This window comes from Trichophyton verrucosum, assembly GCF_000151505.1.
Source record: "Trichophyton verrucosum HKI 0517 chromosome Unknown contig00271_1.f1.exp, whole genome shotgun sequence".
In the NCBI taxonomy this organism is placed as follows: Eukaryota; Fungi; Ascomycota; class Eurotiomycetes; order Onygenales; family Arthrodermataceae; genus Trichophyton; species Trichophyton verrucosum.
Window position 1 is genome coordinate 52,897 of NW_003315474.1, and position 21,661 is coordinate 74,557.

At 47.4% G+C, this 21,661-nt stretch overlaps 8 protein-coding genes across 8 annotated transcripts; 2 read left to right on the top strand and 6 right to left on the bottom strand.

Moving 5' to 3' along the window:
- Nucleotides 1-218: 218 nt before the first annotated feature.
- TRV_03167 (uncharacterized protein) lies at nt 219-527 on the top strand (the record flags this gene model as incomplete). The annotated part of the gene is made up of 1 exon (XM_003022660.1): nt 219-527. The coding sequence occupies one exon, from the start codon at nt 219-221 to the stop codon at nt 525-527; it is 309 nt and encodes a 102-aa protein (XP_003022706.1).
- Nucleotides 528-672: 145 nt separating this feature from the next.
- On the bottom strand, nt 673-1,858 carry TRV_03168 (uncharacterized protein; the record flags this gene model as incomplete). The annotated part of the gene is made up of 2 exons (XM_003022661.1): nt 673-1,281; nt 1,361-1,858. The coding sequence occupies 2 exons, from the start codon at nt 1,856-1,858 to the stop codon at nt 673-675; spliced, it is 1,107 nt and encodes a 368-aa protein (XP_003022707.1).
- A 789-nt stretch (nt 1,859-2,647) lies between these two features.
- Nucleotides 2,648-3,845, bottom strand: TRV_03169 (uncharacterized protein; the record flags this gene model as incomplete). The annotated part of the gene is made up of 2 exons (XM_003022662.1): nt 2,648-3,612; nt 3,812-3,845. The coding sequence occupies 2 exons, from the start codon at nt 3,843-3,845 to the stop codon at nt 2,648-2,650; spliced, it is 999 nt and encodes a 332-aa protein (XP_003022708.1).
- A 1,817-nt stretch (nt 3,846-5,662) lies between these two features.
- Nucleotides 5,663-6,130, bottom strand: TRV_03170 (uncharacterized protein; the record flags this gene model as incomplete). The annotated part of the gene is made up of 1 exon (XM_003022663.1): nt 5,663-6,130. The coding sequence occupies one exon, from the start codon at nt 6,128-6,130 to the stop codon at nt 5,663-5,665; it is 468 nt and encodes a 155-aa protein (XP_003022709.1).
- A 1,240-nt stretch (nt 6,131-7,370) lies between these two features.
- On the top strand, nt 7,371-8,833 carry TRV_03171 (uncharacterized protein; the record flags this gene model as incomplete). Its single annotated transcript, XM_003022664.1, has 2 exons — nt 7,371-7,387; nt 7,465-8,833. 2 exons carry the CDS (start codon nt 7,371-7,373, stop codon nt 8,831-8,833), a joined length of 1,386 nt encoding a protein of 461 aa, XP_003022710.1.
- Nucleotides 8,834-9,500: 667 nt separating this feature from the next.
- Nucleotides 9,501-12,539, bottom strand: TRV_03172 (C6 transcription factor, putative; the record flags this gene model as incomplete). Its single annotated transcript, XM_003022665.1, has 3 exons — nt 9,501-12,056; nt 12,217-12,271; nt 12,394-12,539. 3 exons carry the CDS (start codon nt 12,537-12,539, stop codon nt 9,501-9,503), a joined length of 2,757 nt encoding a protein of 918 aa, XP_003022711.1.
- Nucleotides 12,540-13,996: 1,457 nt separating this feature from the next.
- On the bottom strand, nt 13,997-17,289 carry TRV_03173 (uncharacterized protein; the record flags this gene model as incomplete). Its single annotated transcript, XM_003022666.1, has 5 exons — nt 13,997-14,464; nt 14,520-14,625; nt 14,685-14,817; nt 14,872-17,147; nt 17,234-17,289. 5 exons carry the CDS (start codon nt 17,287-17,289, stop codon nt 13,997-13,999), a joined length of 3,039 nt encoding a protein of 1,012 aa, XP_003022712.1.
- A 489-nt stretch (nt 17,290-17,778) lies between these two features.
- On the bottom strand, nt 17,779-19,680 carry TRV_03174 (protein kinase, putative; the record flags this gene model as incomplete). Its single annotated transcript, XM_003022667.1, has 2 exons — nt 17,779-19,598; nt 19,659-19,680. The coding sequence occupies 2 exons, from the start codon at nt 19,678-19,680 to the stop codon at nt 17,779-17,781; spliced, it is 1,842 nt and encodes a 613-aa protein (XP_003022713.1).
- Nucleotides 19,681-21,661: the final 1,981 nt, after the last annotated feature.

The following is a 21,661-nucleotide window of genomic DNA, read 5'->3' on the forward strand; positions in this document are numbered from 1 at the left end:
TCGATATAAAAGGGGGGTTGGTCTCAGGGTCGAAGATTGTCTATGCACGTGACCACTAGGGCGCCCGGGCGGGTGTTGCCGGCCAAAAGAGTCCGTGGAAGCCGCAAAAGCTCGAAGATCAAAATTGAAAGTTATCTGGTCGTTCACTAACTAGCGAACCGACTGACTGACAGTGACGGGCTCGGTATTTCAGAAATATGGGTAAGCCGAGGAGAAAGATGCTGGCCACGGCCGAAGAGACGCTCTACCCACCACCAGCACTCGAGGAAGGACAGTCAATCGCCCGAGTCGTCAAGGCAACAGGAAACAACATATACTCCGTCGAACTGCCATCCAAGGAGTCAATACTGGTTGAACTCCCAGCACGTTTCCGTTCTACTATCTGGATGAAACGAGGCACTTTTGTCGTCGTAGATTCCACAGCGTTAGAAGAGCGAGATAACAAGCTGTCTGGAGAGATTGTGAATATAGTTAGGGACGACAAGGCATGGAGAAAGGCAGATTTCTGGTTCGTCTCAAGCTTGTAATCCATTATAGATCAAGTAGAGTGCTAATATAGTGTCTTTCGTAGGCCAAAGGAGTTTGTGAAGAAAGTCGTCGAGGACAGTGATGACGAAGAGTCCACCGTTGGAAAACTCCCTCCCTCAGACGACGACGAGGTGTGATCGACCGTTAATTTTGATTGTCGATAACGTCTTTTGTTTCAGCCTTGAGCTTAGCTGGCCTTTGTTCTTCACATTGCACCCCCCAGAACACACCTAGGACCTGAATTGCGAGACAACCCACTACCATCGTCGAGCTCGCGTTTGTGCTAGGATAGACGTTCCATGCCCATTCCTGCGCAGCCCATAGGATGAGCACAAGAACTGGGTGGAAACTGCTTTTCCACAGTATCAGGGGGGTTGTCCACACGAGATACGCATAGAATTGGTAGTGCAAACTCCGTGCACAGAGCAGGCCGATAACCACGGATGTCATCATGGTTGTAGCAATGTAGGAGTTCGATATATTGCGTTGCAGGTTTCGTCCACGGAATGCTTGTTGTACCAAAGAACCAAGGTCCATTTTTGCGGGACGAGTCCAGACAAAGGCCAGGAAAGTCACCAGCAAAGATATGTGCACTGCTAGCAATGCAACTGAGAAAGGTCTAGACAAGAATACATCTTCCCCGATAAACCGCCAGTTCACTGTCCACTTGAACAGGAACTGTCGAGTAAACTCAAACGCCCTTGTCATGTAGCCTGTTGGGTTCTCTAGAAGGAAAGGCAGGCCAAGTAAGATCTAGAATAGAATAAATTTAATTATCTTCTTCAATAATAATTTATTCCCCATGTGCAGAGGGTAACGAAAAATAACATACCTGTACCAATACGAAGAACACACCCATCCCCAACGCCTGCCCAAATCCTACAGCAAATGTAAGGATAACCGCGATTGCAGGAGCAGCAAGCAATCCTGTCATTTTTATACTTACACTCAGCGTCCATAGCAGGACAGCGGCATACCACTGTCGTTTAAGCATCATATACATCGCTAGCCAGATAAAACCTGCAGCGGGGCCATCATTAAACATCCGCAGCATGAAAATACTGTGCAATCTTTTCGAAAGCACGAGAAGAGGGTATATATATGGCGGAGCATGTACTGCTCTATAGCATGCCATAACAATTGCCAGGAATATAAGATATAGGGCCGCAAACAGCGTCTGCGCAAGCGGGATATCACGTCCCTCGTCTGTCACATTATATAAAGCGGTATATGCATAGACATGGCCGGCAGGGTAGACGAGACGTCCCGTAGACCCTTTAATCGCCGTGTAGTCTCTTTCACCGGAAAGGAACAAGTGTATGTGTTGCATGTAGGTAGACCAGTCGATTTCGGTGTCTGATTTGAGCAATCTGTCAGCTAATGGGGCACCTTGAGGGGGCGTAAATCCTACCGGTAGCGATAAACTCAGGACTCACATGGCACTTTAAGTATGATAGCAGCACATAGGCATGCATCGAACGCTAGCAGCAGCGGACAAATCCATCTTGAGTGTTTGGGGTTCGTGAGAAGGTCTAGCACGGCAGTATATAACCGGCTCATAGCGAGAGCAATCGGAAGTTTTGGTATGTGTAAACTGTTCGACGTTAGAATAGGCTGACCGTTTTCATAGCTTCTAAGTCAACGAGGTTCCAATTGATATGGTAGCACCGAGTCTTGCTGTGGTAAATCAACAGTCAATATTTTCTTTTGGGTTGGTTGGTAACTAGTTAGTGAGCTCAACAACGAACCGACCGCGTCAAGACGGAAGCTCGAAGCTTAACTAACTAGTTTAACCTGGAGTTAGCACCTTTTTATACTTAACATTTAGGTATCTACTGTGAGCCGAATACCACGAACACTACGGAGTAGGACCACCAGTTATAGATTCACTGTGGCTTCTGATAGTAGCAGTGCATCTTTAACCATACCGTTTAGTTGATAGAAGCTCTGCCGCGTTTATTACAATTTAATAAGCGATGGTAACGTTTCTTATAACAATAGGATCTTGTGCAATAAAATAGTAATTAGTATAGATACGGGTATATTTCTGGACATGTAAACAACGTAAACATAAGCTCATAAAATGGGAACCATGGAAAAGAGTCTCATATTAGTATGTTCAGGCAAGTTCATGAACGATTGTTTGGGGCTCCGCTGGGAGTTCGACCACCCTGCCACCCCCTTCAAGCTCTGCAGAAGGCCCATAACTAACACCGTCCAGTTCTACTCTCCGATTAGTAAAAGTTGGCTCAAGTTCTGCTGGGTGCGAGCCGCTTCTATACGGGGGTGTGCCTCGGGGAGTATATTCGGGAACTGTATTATGTCCATCGTCGCCATTCAATTCCAGTATACCCTTGGGCAGAGGGATATTATTGTCGTGTTCTTTCCAGGACTTTTGCTTTGGTTCAACACCCACAACCTCAATGATCAGCCGATATCGCTTATGCAACTTCTTCTCTTCCTTCTTGTCGATTTCCCCTCCACCTTCACCATCTTGTGAGCGATCTTTCCCTTTTGCCTTTTTCTTTGCACCAAAGGACATGAAATCAAAAGTTCCGCTGCCAGATTTAGAGCCTTCTTTTGTCTTTTTCCTGGGAAGAGCCAGTCTGACGTATATTCCTCTATTTTTAAAGGCGGTATTATTCCAGCGTTTCAAGACAGTGACCAATTCCCCTTCTTCTTGCAAGTAATCCTTGACTTTGGTCTCGATGGACATGGCATTCACGGCCTTTCCAGCATAGTAGCCTGGCGCAGCACCAAAGACCAGCAAGGGCACGGCGCTTACGAGGCCAACGCTTATTCCAACAGTCCAGGCAGCGATTTTCTCTGCTGTCGTAAGCGCAAACGCCTCTACCATCTCATCACTGAACTGCTTCCATTCGGCAGGGGGGACATTGTTCTCAAATAAGCGCTGGTGGTATAGGAACCCGGACTCGACGGTAGCTTTGATTGTTGGGACTTCAAATATGTTTGGATTTGATTCCAAGAGCGTTCCCGGGGTAGACGTTGAAGGTGACGTTGGCGATGACGAAGACCAAGACGTTGGCGATATGGGCTTGGGTGAGTGACACCGGCGTGGCTGAGCTTTACCACTCTGGGACTCGTCACTTCACAGAAGCATTGTTAATCTCGTAGTCAAAGAATTGACTGACACGTTTATCAAATGCTAAGGGCGTCACTAACTCCGAAGACTCTCGATATGGCCGCGAAGTGGAAATTCCCACCTCCTACCATCCGTAAGTTCCCGCATTAGCGATATCCTCCATATAACTATGTTACTCACAGTGGGATGACATTAAGCCTACCTTCTGCTCCATTGTGTATGAGTTGGCTCCTCGTTACTCGTCTCACGAGTTGAACAACGAGCTAACGAATATGTATTGTGGTAGGTATAATCCGTTTCCTCAGAGGACAATGACCAATTCAGAGAGCCAAAGTCCAGCCTTGCCAGGTCAGAAGGCCGAATTTCATATCGTCTCAGAAGTTAGGGAAGATGGGAATTCTTTGTCCCCCGAAGGAGCCGGCGCAACTCTTCTTATTGTTGGCCTGAGCCTTAGCTTGACGGCATGATTTTTAAGCCCAGTACGTCACGGACGATAATCCCAAGGGTGATGGAAAAAAGAAAAATAATCCGCACGGCATGGCTATCTTGTGTCAAGCTGCTGTTTGATATATCCCCTATCATCATCGTTACTAATTCTGTACGTAGGCCGGCGAAATAACTATCCATGTCGAGCCGGACAAGGCTAGAAAGCAGTGCTCTGGCGTGGAGGAGTACATACTTGCTGCATCTCGAAGAAGTTAACTGATACTCAAATTGTCCATTTTGTCCAGAGTAAGTTGATCCTTCAAGAAACAACTTCCTTGGCTTCTTTGTCCTTAATCTGCCAATTTTGGCTGGATTGGATCGTATTTGAAGACTGGGGAATGAATCTGGTTGCTGGGATTGGCTGATGAAACAGCCGAGACGCAGGCCAGAGCTGCAAGGCTGGCTGGCTTAACTAGGTGTTCCGTAGTTACGTTTATCAGATTGAAGACGGAGAGTCTGTACAGCCAAACTGCAGGCAGGCTGTCTCTTCTTCCTTGCATCGTATCTCCTGGATGATGCTATATACGGAGTACACGGACGGGGGTCGTGGTATTACTAGGACTGCGCGGAGTTGTTGGTGTTGCTCATTGGGAAGGCTTCCGCTTCCGGCCCGCGCGCGCGTGACACAAAGGCCACCACCGGCCGCTCCACTCCCAGCAGTCCTTGATGGTCTAGTGGTCATGATTTCCGCTTGTCAATTCTCGCTGAGAATAACAAGCGCGGGAGACCGGGGTTCGATTCCCCGTCAGGGAGTTCTTTTTTGCCTTTTTTTTTTTTTTTTTTTTTTCCCATCATTCTTGCCGTGACAAGGAAAAAAATAGAGTGGTGTGATAAATTACCGTAGTTATTCCCGATATCATTCTTCGAGTCGACTACTCGGGCAGCCTCTTCAACTATAAGGCGTTAAAAACATAGAGCCAAAGCAGGCGGGTGTAATAGAGACCTTTTTCCTTATAGACTTTGTAAAAAATAATGGCGCTCCTTCAGGGACTTGAATAATATTATAAGGGCTTAAGGACATTTAGCAAGCTTGATATCAATGGACTAGCCTGGATCTATTGAATTTAACCACTTTAGGTTCCTGAAAGAGGGCAGAAACCGATTAATAGGGAAAGGGTACTTGGTTGCAATGATTTAAAGGGTTCTCAAGGCGAAGTCAAGGAAGGGGAAGTGAAAATGCTACCAGTGCATCAAACCATGAACAGCCGAGATCTATTCGCGCTTCTTCATTGTGTGGGTTGCATAGGACAGACACTAGCAGGGAAACGCAAGCCAGAGGAGGTTACTCGATCCAAGTTGGCTGAAGAGGATAAACTGATTAACAGACAGCGACCGTAGATGAAATATATTCTAGGTAATATACATAGATACCTATCAAACTAGTTAGTGAACTCTCACTTGCGTTGTCAAACATAGTTGAGTATTGGGTTGGCCATAAGTATAACATATATCACTTACTTTATAATTTAACGCCAACCTCTGGACAACTTTGGTATTTAGTGCCCTTCAACCGTTATATGACGTTAAAGATATAAGCTGACCACATCACTCTGTGTTTCTCTTCCACTGGATATCAGTATGGGGGGGCTCTGCTTTCAATTGATCACTTTTATCCGCACCGAACCCGAGAAGTTGGCCGAGGATTCCCTTTGGCTTCGGTACTGGACACTCTCGCGCAGTTTTCCCAAGCTCTTTCGCCTCTGCCTCCATGTGCCTGAACTCCGCTGCTTGTTCCCGTAGTTCTCGTCCAACTGCGGGTGTCTGATCCATGATATTCGTGGCTGCAGAGCCGAGTACCGAATGTCCGGCCAATTGATCTGACGATGATAATCCAGTTTCATCGGGGGAGGAGACTGGTTCCTTCCGTCTTCTCTTACGCCTTATCTGCTGTCCATCTGCGGTGACTATAATCTCCGAGTCGGCCAGTGCTCGTCGTGGAGCAGGACAAGGAAAGACATGTGGTACGCCAACTATTAGAAGGGATGCGAGGAGTGTTGCTGTGAAGAGGGACATGGTCGACCGCGACCGCGGGTGGAGATGTGAAGACATTCTTGATCGGAGGAGTTTAGCAAGAGCGTAGGTACTGTTATATGGTGGTATATGTCTTCGAATGCTCCATAGTCTTTGACTCCTTGCGCGATGAGGGTGTGGTGGATGGAGGTTCTTGGAGGCGTCCTGCACCGGTCAATTGCGAGGATAAAACAGCCAACCGGCTTAGTAAAGGCTCGTATATTCAGTCAAGCGTGTTCAGATGGCCGTGCAGGTCCTGCTGATGGGACAATGGCTGATGGCTGGGTGTCTTCCTGGTGTTCAGACGCCTGGAAGCCTTTCAAGTTGGAACTTTTTTCGCTGCAGCCAACCACAAGCCAAGTAAAAGTGAGCAGCACTCACGTGATCATACCCTGTCGCCCGCCGGCGGGTGAGCGTGGAGGGTGGGCTCTGGAGGGCGCTTAACAAAGCCCTTTGATTGAAGACAAAAAAAATATATGGTAAAAGACGAGAAAAGGCATGATATGAGGAGAAATTAAGAGTACCCGTTCGTAGTACGCCGAATGTCCAGGAGTGCGCGAGCCTTGTTCCGTCGTCTTCTTTCAAGCAAGAGGCAGGCGTTTCTGTCTGGGTCCAGATGTACGAGCATTACCGCTCCTCCTAAACAGCATTCACTTGCAAGCAGCTTGGTGAGAAGTATGACTCTTCTGCAGACCGCTGAACGCCCTATGCGTCGCTTATCATACGCAGGGCCATGTCTGGCGGGCGTGTTGATCTCCTAAGCGGCGCTTGGTAGGTTTGCCGGGAAGCCTTGGGTCTTAGTTATCTTATCAATCGCGCCAGCCGCCTGACTAACTAACAGGAAAAGCGGCTAGTGAGCTCGTTAAACCACGGATCCCAAACCAACCTCGCGTTTTTCTTCGCGCCACCGATGCTGCGTAACTGGCCTGCCTACCCCAGATCAACCAGCAGATGCACATTCCCTGCATTTCGTGCCAAATTAGGTTCCATAAGCTTCGTGTGCGTACCGAGCATCCGTTTATCCCGTTTCCCTGCGATAGAAAGATGAGGTCCACGGCTCTCCCGACATAGCAAAATTCAAGTCCGGAAACCACCCCTCGTGATATCGTCACCCACCCCCTACAGGGCACAATAACAGGGGACGAGGATCGGAAAGCCTTCAGCGCTAGAGCAGCTGTCAGAAAACAAATAGACGCCGTTGGATAGTCACACGGGGGGTGTTTGTGCGGTCCTCGCCTGACAGATGAGCGACCTAGACAAGTATATCGGCCTTTTACCCGTCCTACCGCCTTGCTCACCTCTACTGACTTTGCTTTTCTCTTTTTTACCCCTTCTAGAGCCATTGCGCAGCTGCGCTCCTGTCGCCCTATCCCCGAATACCAAGTGCGAGAGCTCTGCTACAAAGCTAGAGAGATATTAATTGAAGAGGGAAATGTCGTTTCAGTGGATGCACCCGTTACCATCTGTGGGGATATCCATGGCCAATTCCATGACTTAATGGAACTTTTCCGGGTTGGAGGCGATGTACCCGACACCAACTACTTATTCATGGGCGACTTTGTCGACCGTGGCTTCTACTCTCTCGAATCTTTCCTCCTCCTCCTCTGCCTCAAGGTTCGATACCCAGACCGCATGACACTCATCCGAGGTAACCACGAATCGAGACAAATCACGACAGTTTACGGATTTTATGACGAATGCATTAGAAAATACGGCAATGCCAATGTCTGGCGGTACTGTTGTGAAGTATTTGATTATTTAGCGTTGGGTGCCTTGGTTTTGGGAGCAAGCACAGAGTTGTCGTCTTCGGGCCCAGTGGTGGCTCAGCCTGGCGCTGTAGGAGAACATCAAGATACCCAGCCTTCTTCGAATGCGGCAATAGATGATGATGATGAACTGGAGATCGAAGTGTTGAACTCAAAGGGTGAAGTCACGTTGGCCTCCTACAGAAAGAGGAGTCGGGGATCCAATAATATTGCACATGATATCAGAGACGTCTCACCGCCGAGAGACATATCATCCATTCCTAGCAATACGCCTACTCGTACTGGGCCTGCGGGGACTGGTGCTACCGGAGACAGTCTGGGCAGCATGTCCAGCAATACCGGAGCAGTACTCTGTGTTCATGGTGGCCTTTCCCCTCTAGTAGATAGTGTTGATAAAATTCGGCTCATTGACCGAAAACAGGAAGTTCCTCATGAAGGGGCCATGTGTGACCTCCTCTGGTCAGATCCAGATGAAATCGAAGGCTGGGGCCTAAGTCCCCGCGGAGCAGGCTTCTTATTCGGAGCAGATATCGTTAAGCATTTCAGCTACAAGAACGATCTATCCCTAATCGCGCGTGCTCACCAACTTGTCATGGAAGGCTTCAAAGAAATGTTTGACGGCGGTATCGTCACCGTTTGGTCAGCTCCGAACTATTGCTACAGATGTGGAAATGTGGCAGCTATACTTGAGCTAGGCGAAGATGCAAGTAATGGAGGCACCATTGCACGGAGCAATGGTGATTATGGGCGCAGCCTCGGTGGCCGCGCTGGGATGCTTGATGCGAAGAGAGTTCCTGGCCCTGGGAGACGGTACAGGGTGTTCGATGCTGCTCCTCAGGATACCCGTGGAATGCCGGCTAAGAAACCTGTTGCTGATTACTTCTTGGTATGGATACGTTTTATTATTACCCCACTTTGGACATTGGAGACCACTAGCTAACATGCACATTCTTCTGTTGGATAGTGATTAATACCTTTTCATTGATTACATTGATGCAGTCTGTTTTATAGCGTTTATAGTTTTAAAGGAGCATGCCAATTGACTAATGAATTCATCGCCTCAGAGTACATAATGTAAAATAAGTATGCAAACATAATGCTGAGCTATGCAAAAACTTAGAGGGAACAGTCTTACCATTCTTTATCTAAGTCAATCAACGCATTAGAACTATGATGCCGTCTGTAACTATTTAGACTTAAAATTTTCTAAACGAGGTAGAAACCAGACAGTTTAAAAGGCCTCGCCAGTAACTTAATGGATAGAATATTTAAGTGAGATACCCACCCTTATCAAAAACTCCTAGTTATGCGGTAGATAACAGGTATAATTCAGCCAGATGCACTATACTGGTGATTAGACATGGCAATAATGAGGAAAAGTACCTGCAGAATTTCCTGGGTGTAATGTAGAGGGAAGGAAAGAATAGCGAATACGCTATACGCAGGGAGAGTGAGTTATAAGCAAATGCAAAAGGGAAAAATAGGGGTATAGATGCTGAAAATCAAGTTTAGGGTATATGATGTATGTATATATATTCAAAAAGCTATATATGCGACAGTGGATAAATCATAAGATGCCCTCATCAAATGGAGATCATCGCCAACAGTTAGTAGAACATGTCGCTTTGCTCAGAATATTCCCCGTCACCCCGTTGAGACATGTAGTTTGCGATATTTGGGTGGGTGGGGTTGTTTTGAGATGCAAGGAATTCCGAATTATAGTTCCCAGTGGAAGTGATTGGATGAGAGAGTCCAAGAGCCGCGGCAGTTGGAAGGAGTCCTTCGATATGCATGGGTTGCTGGGCGTGGGTTGTGTAAGCATCAGTGGCCTCTATTGGGGGGATAGAGTTGCTGCCTGAGGTTGGATAGTCCATGGTGTTACCAGTACCTTCGTTCGGAGTACCCCAGCTACTAGACCAATTGTCCATACCTAGAGCCAGGGCGTTCTGGTCCTTCAGCCACCAGTTTTGGCTGGCTTGGAGCAGCTTGTCGGAGTCAATAAACGTTGGAGATTGAGGGAGACCTATAGGAATATCATTACCAATGCTTGGGGTAGTGTTCATACGAGGTTGCGGCACTGTTGGTAGTTTCTGTTTGGTTGAAGATTCGTTACTCTTGGAGGACACTTCATGTTCCGCAGGGAGTTGTTCGGTGGAAACAGAGGATTGAAGTTGGGTAACATCTTCTTGAGGAATCTGAACTGGTGCGGAATATGTAGAAGTGTGGGATGTAGCTTGGGTATTCATCACCGCAGACACCGTTGATGATTTGGCGGCTTCATGTGTTGGGGTATGCATTGGTTGTTCTGATGCCTGAACACGGTCATGCAGTTTCGGTGATGCTCCCGATGACGAAGGCGATTGCATCTGTTCCCAAGAACTGGTGGACCCGAATCTGGCATGAGATCGCTCGATTACAGATAACGCTTCCTCCGGAAGTTCAACTTTCCACCTCTTCGATAGCAAATCCAGGATCCGTAGAGTTCTTCGTGCACAAAGCCAACTTTCGGCAATCTCTTCCAAATGCTTGAGCCCATGTGCGATGTCCCGCCTGGCGGACTTATCGGGTAGGTTAAGGAGATGAATTGTGCATGCCGAATGGGCGATGTATACTGCAATGTTGCAAATCTGACGTAACCCGTACGTACGTTTGTATAGGCGTAACAATTTTGATATAACAGAGGCCCCTTGGGTACATAATTTCCTAGGAGAAACATGAGCTGGCAATGGGGAAGTGGACTTGGTATATTTCAAAAATGGACGGTAAAGGTGTATAAATAGTAATTGGAAGAACATACTATTGAAACCGTCAGTAGATGAACAGGGAAAAATTTCTGGGAGTTTGTGGATAACATACTGCATAAGGAGGACCTGGGGTAATTGGCCATCTTTTGGTTCCATTTCCGGAGGAAGTGCTTTACGCCATGCCTCCAAACGAGTGTGCAGCTGGGTCAACCGCCTCAGCTCCTCTTGCTTAGAAATCTGCTTTGAGGGTCCCGTATTGTAAAATGCACCTAGCAGGTCATTACTGATCTCACAAAGTTTGGATATTTGCAGGGCTACGGCTCTTGTTCTCGAGGGTTGACTGTAGTCATCTGAAATGCCGGAATCCGTATATGGTGACCAGATTTCCGAGTCTTCCTTAGGGAATACATCAAATTTTGGAACAGTGATATGGGGTCCACAAAGTTGTGGTTGGCGTCCAAGGTAGTTAGACCAGCATCTGCATATGTCAATGTATGCTCTCTCATGAAGGAGAAAAACAGGGGGCTTAAAAAAGACGTACTTATCAAACAAGAAACAGCCCCAGAATGTAATCCTACGGGCATCGATATCCTCTGCTGTAAGGTTATATGAGCCCATGCCAGCTGAGTCCACATTTAGCCCAAGGTCATAGGCCATACGAAAGCTCATTCCACTATAAACCCACCCAGAGCCCTCTCGGCCACATCCAGCCTCCCTGACTGACATAAGGGCAAGAGCTTGGACCGTACATAGTTTTGCTTTCGTATGCTCATCGTTCTCTAGAATTAACCGTTTTGCTTCCTTGAAAAAGTGGTCTCCGGCAGTGGACGAGTCGTTCGGGTCCTCTCGAGAGGCTGGCCAGGCACTGAAATGGCATCCCAGTGCTAGCATTGCATTGACAAGCAATGCAGAACAATACTGACTGGGGCGGCCTGCTATGAAGTCACGGTAAAACAGCTCCTTGGACAGAGTTGTGAAATAGGCATAATGCCAGGTGAAATACATGGTGAGAAGATGCCGGATAAGCTCCTTGTTTTCCGTTACAGTCGTCCACGAGCTGATACCGTCCTCCATATCTGGTTTGCCCCCCGGGGATTCTGCTTCTGAGTATACTTCATCATCTTCTGAGAGTTCAGGCAGGAATATCAGGTTTGATGTTCCCCCCACATACTTCACAGCACCATCAAGCCTCAGTTCACTTATCTTGCCAATAAGTTCAGACTCAAATTGGGGAACGTCACTGAAGGGGGATTCTGCTCCAGTAGACGTAGTTGTATTATCGCTTGCCGCAGAGCCCAGCTGCTTTTGCCGTTTCAATATAGATTCGGCAACCACTTCGAGGTCCTCTGCAGCGCGTATCTGCCGCACGAGATCGGGAACATCTTCTTCATCGTATGTTAGAATCGCCTGCACCAACGTCTGTAGGGTGGTGTTGCGGTTCCTAAGGTTGTCGATGTCTTGTTTGTATACTCCTTTGCGCCGGTGGTCCGAATTTGGGTCATATACGCCTTTAGTTATTTAAAAGACGTCAATAACTGCAACTAGATAAACAAGTAGCTCCGTGAAGGAAAATGCGTACATGGAGTATGGTAGACAGAAGAGCAAGCAGCACAGCTGGGAGTGTTTCCATCACACTATTAATGACCGAAAGACAAAGCGCAGGTCAGTATATCGAATTCATCAGCTTGATGCGATGATAGGTAGACAGACCTTTGATTTCCGTTTGCGACACGCAATACATGCAGTCGATACGCACCGTCTCTTGACCGGGGGAGTGCTATCATCTTTATCCTTCTTCTCCTTGTCCTTTCCCTTCCCTCGCTTCGGTTTCGAAGCCTGATACGGCTGGGGTTGCAATGCTGACGCTTCTGCAGCCCCCTCTGCAACAGTATCTTCCGCCATGTGAAGGTAACAGTATGAATGAAGCCGTATATCCAGGCAGATAACCTGTGGAGAGATAAAAGAAAAAAACCTGAAACCGAAGGGGATATAACTCTCGTGAAGGGAGGGTTTGAAGGACGAGGAGGGACCTTTTCTATACAGCAATGTCAAGCCACGGCGCGTGAGGGATGAAGAGCATAGTTAAACACAGTCAACTTGCTATCCGGAACAGTTCGACTACAAGCGACCTCCGTCGATGTCAGCACTCAAGTCAGATATAACGGGTGGAGAGCGTCTAGCAGTTTGAAGAGCCGAGCAGAAGACTATGGCCGCAAGACGGGAGTCTTCTTCTGCCTTCTTATGCCCGTATGTCAAATCAGCACCCCTGGCTCAGAAACTCACATTCAGTCAGAGTCCCCCAGCAATTGGCTACCAGAGACGAGGCCAAGCGAAAAGCAAAGCCTGCCAGTCTGTCATTAATGGCACACTAGAGAGCGGGCGAGGAAGAGGGGAGAGAAGAGATGTAGAGGAGCGGTTAACTAGTTGCATGCTATATCAGCGGACCTTTATATGGGGAGCAAAGACGGCCGGGCGGATTAGGGTCGATGCAAGAGAAACAACGCCACCTCGACTACTGCGGCTTCGCACGAATGAAAGGCCAAAGATGGGCTTTCGTTGAGCTTGCTATTATCGGATCTGAGGCACGAGTCCCTGAGCTTCCTTGGGAATAGCCCTGTGTTAGGTACCTCTGCCAGGGCCAGGTTCCGCACTTCTCTCAGACGGTGCCGGTCGATATCAAAAGCGACGAGCCAGCCGGGCAGTTATATGCAACTACATCACAACCTTAGACATATCCGAGGGCTGGGCGGGTTAGAAGAGGAGGACTGGCCCGTCTGCGAGGCTGTCGTGGTGAGCTAACTCTCTCCCCCCTCAGCCGCCAGGTTGTCCGAGGATACGACGGTCAGGGATATGGCTCTGCGATCAAACGGTAGCCAATCATCGGGTTCATTATGGCAATTGTGCGCAGCAACGGAAGATCAGGAGTATGCAGAATGGATGCAGGGACTCTCGGTTACGGGAGAAACGTTGATATCAGATTCCTAGCGCTGCACGTTGGCCATCCTGGACTGGCTTTTGATACGAACGTGATGCTAATGGTACTGACTCTATGGAACAGTAATAGATAAAAACACCTTTGTGACTCAGTGCCTGAGCAGTCTTCTGTCTGTCCCCAACAGGCGTTGATTTGGGCAATCAAGGGGCAAAGTTACGAGCCCAGTGAAACATAGTGCGTGGGAAAAATAATAACTGCAGAGCACCCAAATTTCACATCAATTTCATGTTTTCCCTCATTAATCCTTTCATAGTTATAATCCGCATACTTTAAAGATCGATTCGAAGTGTTCTGTAAAGGTAAGAAACTCGTAACTGCCATAACCATTGGCTTATTTTGGTGCACAAAATCCTATATAGACTTATTAGCAGAGCCCTGGCAGAGCAATGGCTAGCATGGAATACGTACGCTCTTCATCAACCAGTGTCTTTTCTTTCCAACATTCTTCAACCCACTGAACAGTCACGAAATGAGGAATGGTGCGGCGGGTTGCAAACTCTGACCTCAGAGTAGTATAGTTTTTGGTTTTGCCAGTCTCCAGATCCCTATCCTCCGAGGGATCAACAATAACGTGGGTGATCCGATTGTTCTTCTGCTGGTCCGTCACTGTGGCTCCCGTAAAAGTGGTGATGTTTCGAGCCAATTGCTGACGTATCGACAACCCATCGACACAGGGCTCTCCGGGGACACTGGACAGATGGCCGCAGGGGGCAAAGAATATTGTCAGATTTTTGAAAAGCCACCCTTGATCTCCATCTAGAGTAAGATCAGACATGATGTCTAGTCGTTCTTCTCCAGATATATCTGATATCACATCCATCTTGTGTAGTATCTAAAGGAAACTTAGTATTGCTGGGAGCCAAAGACACTCTAATGAGGAAAGTTACCTCTGTAAGTTCCGCTATATTGGTGTCTCTGGCAAAGCTGTCGTCATATTTGTCGACATTATTGCTGATTTCCTCCTTTTGATCTTCTTTAGTGAAGAACATATGTCTGCACATAATGTTAGCAACGCTGACCTCTATAAAACATATTGATATAAAGCAACTTACCGTGGCTCTAGAGGAAGCAAAATGCTGCTTTCCCCAGTATCGTGTTCGTTTTGGCTGATACAGTCAGAAATCCAGCAAGGTCGAATGACATTCTCAAGGCCAGATTTTTGCAATGATGCCACCTTTACGGTTCCTGGACCATATCAGCATTGATAGAAAATTGAGTGACAAAGGATCATTTACATACTTCTGTCTGCGATACAATAGGTGTCCTTTGCTGCGTTATTTGTTTGGTATATCTTTCCTCCGTTTGCCTTGATCAGCTGTTCCAGGTCAGCTTTGGATTTCTTCATTGGCTTCACGGACTCGGTCATGACAACTATAGGAATATCAGCATAATTCACCTCAAGAGCCTGTATTTTTAACCCACAGAACGAAAGCCCATCAAAAATATGAGTTTTGCTCCCAACATAGGCAACATTTGGCTCGCCGGAGCCGACAACAGTGAGTTCTTTCTTCTTACTCCTTTTGGTCTTCTTCCTGCGGGAGTTATCCACTTGAAAGTCCTTTTCTTTCTTCTCCTGCTCAGCCCCGGCCTTTAGGTCTATAAATTCCTGGACGGACAACGCACTCTGCCAGTCCTTGTCCATCCTTAGCCGTTTAAACCGAGGGAATCGAACTGTTAGTCCCAGTCGAAATTGATCACTAGGTGTAACAGCTGCAGCCTTGACGCATACAACAACTGAATCATCGGGTTTGATCCAGACATCAGGTCGTTCATGTTGTGCATCACCACCTGCAAGTTCTATATATTCAGTAGGCGGCTTTTTTGGATTCCAGTCATGCCATTTGCCATCGGTATGGTGACGAATGTTTGCATAATCTGCTGCTGTAAATCCCCCTCCAACTTTACAGAAGGAATAGCACTTCATCGGATTAGTCCCGTCCTCGGCATGCGTATCGTCAACCCTCAGGCCGCAGAGGTAACTTGATATATTTCCGCCTCTTTTGCCAGAGCCATAATAGCCGCCCACTACAATACAATCCAGCGATTCTCCAAATTCAGTCATGTAATCTGGCTTCACCTTCATCCAGTCATCATTGCGTTCGTTGAGGCGATATGGTGAGTTCGGGTTCTTCAAGACAAGTCCCTCGGACGCCTCTGCTACTACTTTCCGAAGTAGAGGTTCAATATCACTCGCACTTTTGCCAACTTCATAGGGGTGAATCTCAAAACGCCGGTGAACCGGAATCACACTCGCTTCTAGCGCTCGACGCCTGTCCCGAAGTGTATATCTCGTTAGGGGTTTACCATTGAGGTAAACGATATCAAATATCCTGAATAGGGGCCGATGGCCACTTGCAGAAAATGGATTTCGTTGCTCTGCTAAGGCCGCCGTCTTAAGCGTACCAAATGGTACGGGGGCGTCTTGTTCTGGATCCCAGGTAATCATCTCTCCATCAAGGATAATACTTTCAACTCCATCAGCAAAAGCATTTTTCAAATGTCTCGTTAGAGATCCATTATCATCATAGAAACCATTTCCATATAGATACGTGTATTCTTTAGCTTTTCTTGACCAAAATTCAAACCTCTTTCCGCCGGGTATAGAGCTGTTCGTCTCCATATGAAGCTGCATGCGCTCGCCGTCGAGCTTCTCTTCAATCCAAAATTCAGGATCATCTTCAGCCAACCTCATCCTTTCAATTATCTTTTGAAAGGAGTGCATTTGAAATTGAGCCAGCTGCGGCTGGAAGCATTGCATTAGAGTGACACGAGCTTCATCCGCCTCAAGGCGAATACTTGGTAGGTATAACTCCCAGCATACTCGGCGAAGACTACTAGAAATATTGAAAAGACTTTCCGCATCTGGATGCCATATTTCGAAGAATGTACGCTCGGTAGCACCAACTTTCATTTGCCGTAAAATAATTCTGATCAACCACATCATCTCTTCCGGGTTCATCCGCCGATAAAATTCATCTAGGATGGGTAGCTGCGCGTCCTCCTTAGAAGCGACAGCCAAATCATCAAGCCGGGAGTTAACATCAGCTATAGACATATCACCCACCTCCGTTCTCAAGGGCCTCTTGGAGATGACTTCGAAGCAGCGACCGGCAAAATCACCTGTCATTGCGGTTGCAGCCCTTTGGCCTGGAAGTTTCCAGTTTAGAAGATTGTAGCCATCTTCAGAATTTTTGTCAATCTTCATGACTTTGACTAGCAATTTGCCAATGGCCTTTTCTTTTAATCCATACATGGCACGATCACGATCTTTCTCGGGGACAATAAGCCGGAATGCTGGGAAAAAGTCATTACCGACTTGTTGTCGCCATCGCGAGATGAAGCGTTCAATCACATTACGACGCAACTCATGTGGTGAGAGGTTGTTACGCCCAGTAGGCCCTGCCTTCCTTCGAGCCGCGGGGGGTCCTGCAGGCTTCTTTTTGAGATCGTTGAGAGGGTTAAAGAGTGATATGAACAAATCATGAAAGGGAAGGGTTTGTCCGTGGTTACGTGGTCTATTTGGATATCTTATTCAAGAGTAAAATTAGTATCATTATAGGATCATTAGCTCTTCGATATTATGGCTTGACGGGTATCATACTTCTCGTCAAGTTCCCTCTCCGTCTCCCTAATGGCACCACCTGGGTTCGGCTCCATGGTATATCAGGGTATCAAAGTGACTAAATATACGCGCAAAAAGAGGGGGAATAGAGTCAATACCACCACTCATCAGGCTGGTAGAGCCCAGAAAGGGATGTTTTGGGCTTTCTTTCTTCTTCAATGTTGGACTCTCCAGATTCTAGGCAGACACGAACGGCACGCCTTTTCACGTGACCTGACGTCATCGCTAAAAATAACTCATTATCAATGGTGCTTTCGGAGGTCAAAAACGCTGCGGCAAACACCTGAATTCAACAACATTCATAGGACGAGTTAAAATGACAATTTCAGGTACAAATGAGTAGTCGTTTTTCAGCAAAAGCCAAAAAGAAAAAAAAGGCAAGGGCGATATAGTTGGTCACTAGTGCCAAAAAAGACTGATATGCTGAATGTGCTACTGCATCTAAAATACGAAATGTTAAGATATGACCGACCAGTGCCATGTCCAGTACAAATGAAACACCATTTAAACAGTGCAAATGAACTTTAGTCTTGCACATTGTCTATAAACGAAGGGTCTTTTATACTGCCACCCGCGTCGTTTAAGCCGGCAACAGGCCGGTTATAACTGAACCCAGCGAACTGGTTTTGCATCGTTTGGGAGAGAACGGGATCATCCACGAAGGAGTCCTGGGCTGGTTCGGATGTGAATTGAACATCGAAGTTGGCGGTATCAAGAGCGTCGGCCTTTGAGAAATAGTTAGATATGATGATATAGGGCAAACCCGGGGTAAGGGTGGAACTTACTACATTGGGTTTAAAAGCCGGTTCATACTTTCGTTGTAGCAACTTCCTCCAGTCAATTGCGTGGAAGAACGGGTGAGCTTTAATTTCAGCCGACCCGTTGGCACCCAGTCGCTCAGAGGGTTCTCGGTTAAGAAGTTTAGTTAGGAGATCTTTTGCAGTGGCAGGAACAATATCATGGCTTGGGAAGGTGAGAGGATCGGATAGAATCTTGCGGTACATCTCGTTCGTATCTTCAGCGTAGAATGGTGGAAGACCAGTAAGCATTTCATACAATAAGACGCCTAGGGTCCACCAGTCAACAGTCTTGTTGTATCCGTGACCAGTGAGAAGCTCCGGGGCCAAATATTCTGGTGTTCCGCAGAAGGTGTGTGTCTCATCTTCGTCTTTCATCTCAAGCTTGCAGAGCCCGAAATCACAAAGAGCAATATGGCCTTGGTAGTCCAGAAGGATGTTCTCAGGCTTCAAGTCGCGGTAGATAACGTTGAAGCCGTGAAGACATTCGAGAGCACATAGTAGCTCGGCAGTATAGAAGCGGGAACGGTTAATGTCAAAACGCTGCTCCTTGGTTAGATGGTAGAATAATTCTCCTCCGTTGACAAAGGCCAAAATAAAATAGAGCTTCTCAGGGGATTGGAAAGTAAATTTAAGGGGCACAATGAATGGGTTGTTTATCTGGGCAAGGACTGAACGCTCAGCAAGAGTATGTGTCACTTCCTGGCGGGATATGATCTTTGCTTTTCGGATAATCTTCATGGCGTAAATACGATGGGTATCTTTCTTTCGAACCTGCATGACTTTACCAAAACTACCCTTCCCTACGACCTTGAGCAATTCAAAATCGTCAACGTTCAGCTTATTCGTTTGCGTTTCAACATATTCCCAGCCGATCTGAAGCTTGCCGGTACCGTACTGCAAATCGATCCATTCAACCTCACGGTAAGGCCCGTCGAATTGCGGGCTAATCTGAGCAACACCTAGGAAAATATCCTGGCTCCGGCCAGATCCCGGTGCAGCATTGGGGTTTCGAAGGTACATGTGCACAGTGAGCTGAGCAATACGTGAGACGTCAAACTTGTACTGAGTGCTGGAACCAGCCCAAACGGGATTCTCAGGACTGCCGTCTATGGAGTTGATGAAGACCTGGAGCTTATCAAAGTCTAGCAGTGCGTATGGCATGTATTTTCGGGATATCCTTCCGTGGTTCGTTGGGATGCCCGTAAAGCCACCTCCAGATGTCTGTGGCCTGGTAGAGCCATTACCACGGCCTACTGCAAGTGAGCTCTGTTGTGTAGAACCAGCCACGCCTCCGGTGCTGCTGTTGGTACGGTGGTGTGAAGCGAAGGCCTCCCGATACTGTTCTGGCAGGGAAAAACCACGTCCTTCGTAGAGGGTGACGACGAGAATACCTGGCTTCGACGTATTCGTATCTGGAGCCGGACCACCTTCCTTGGTAGAGCTGGCACTGCTCACCGTAGGCGTTGTAGGAGCATCTTTGTCCTTACTCGAAGCTAGGGAGCTGGAGAGGTTGGAGAGGGCGCTCAGATGGGTCTCTTTCAGCTCTAAAGGGACAGCGGATTAGCATCGCCAGAAAAGACAGGGGGGACGGACTGTTCCCGTACTCTTTGTGATATTCCAGGACATCTTGCAAGCACGACTTCTCCGGGGTGTTAATTATGGGATGCTCTGGTTGCTCTTGTTTTTCTTTTCGCTGACGTTGAAACCCCAAGATTTGCCCGTCTCCTCGCTCTGCTCTGGCTCTCTAACATGTGTTTGTTAAATAGTAATCCTCCAACTCGCTGCCCTTGCCGACCCCCCACTTATTTAACTAAGTCAAAAGGCAAAAAAGAGACAACAGAGCAAAAAAGGGGGGTGAGAAAGACGAGGACTTCGCGTTGGCCGCTGTTCTTTTTCTTCCCCAACGAGTTGTTCAGGAGAACAGACGAAGAAGAGGCGTTTGGCTCAGGGATCGCCGACTAGTCGACTAGCTGGCCAGCGATGAACTTACAGTAGTTATGGCTGTTTATTCAGTTATATATCTACACTGACTGCTTGGTGTCCGCTAAACTACATGTTCAAGGATCAGTGGCATCTATTTACCCTGTCGTAGATGGCCACTTGCCATCAGGCTGGTGGCAAACCCACGTCGACATCGAAAGCGAATTCAAACGAGACGAATACTTATGACAGCATGGGGTCAAAGTGTTTATTTGGTTGATATCTGTTTTGCGGCGTTAACGCCTTGTCTTTAAATGGTACAGAGACGGTAGACACGGCAAAAGAGGGCTCTATGAGAAGCAAGTCATCATTCCTGGCCACTGTATGATACCTTTGGCTCTGACCTACTCTGAGCAACCCAACCATTGGCACCCTGCATAGAGCATGTCAGCACTGTACGTTCCCGATGGAACCGTGGCAGGAGACGCCAGAGCGAGACGTACCCGATGATGGTAATAAAACTACCTAGTCGAGGTTGCACTCCATGACGAACCGGGGTTTCTGTTTCCCCTGATAATGACGTCTAGGTAGCTTGTGGTGTGTACCCCATGGATCTCTCAACTGGCGGCCACAAAGTGCTTTCCCCTGTCTCCGCCCTGCCACGAACTGGCCAAAAACCACAGGTTCTCACCCCAAGGGCTCGAGTGATAATACATTATATTTGGGGTTCCCTCTTTGAGATACACTCAAGCCCTATGCAGAGGCTTTCCTATTGTCATTCCATCATGCCTGATCAACTTGACGACGGCTTCTACCGTAGTCTTTAGTTTGCTCTGTTTGGAATTCAATGAGGCCCGGTGTCCACATTCCCTTGGTCCTCGCAAACATATATACATCTTTTCTTTGGAAGAACGTAGAGCTTCTAGAGAAAGATCCTGCCATGTCCATGAGTCCACCTCCGGTGGTATGGCTAAATTTCATAGGAGGGGAGCTGGTATGGAGGTATAGAGCATTGCTCTCAGGCTCACGCTATTAGAAAAAACCCACCTAGGAGAAGCATGATACCCAGTTACCAAACTTCACAGGATTTCACAGAAAAAAACCAAGCCGGTGTGCAACCTCCAGATGATTCTGGCAAGAACCAGCTCTATCATTCGAGTAACGCAGCGTCTATAAGGAACATATGAGGGTTATCGGATCGAGCAACTGGCAGCCCTTGTCCTATATAATATTTTCACCACCAGACAGCCTCCACATTATACTCTGCCTTGTCCCTATTCCGATATTTCACCTAAGCATACCTGGGGAACGTGAGTTGCAATCTTGCATCACAGGGAGATCCGTCAAAAATGGTCAATTCTTACACTCAGTGGCTATTAATACATAAGAGGAGTACCTTTAGTCTCACTGCCTCTCTGTACTTTTCACTCGGAAGGTTTCTCCCTTACAATGATGCGGCCATGGGGCGTGGCGGGGACAAGGCCTACGGAAATTCTGGAAAGTCCTGGGTTGCTCTTCTAGCACTGTCGAAGTGTCATGCTGACAGGCTAATGAGATGAAAGAGACTGTGGAGGGGAGAGCTTCGTGTTAAGAAAATTGAACAATCAGAGGGAGAAAATATAATGGTGTCATTCGTTCCTTTACTTCCAATGTTAACGATCCTCAGTATATTTCGAATTAAAATGCA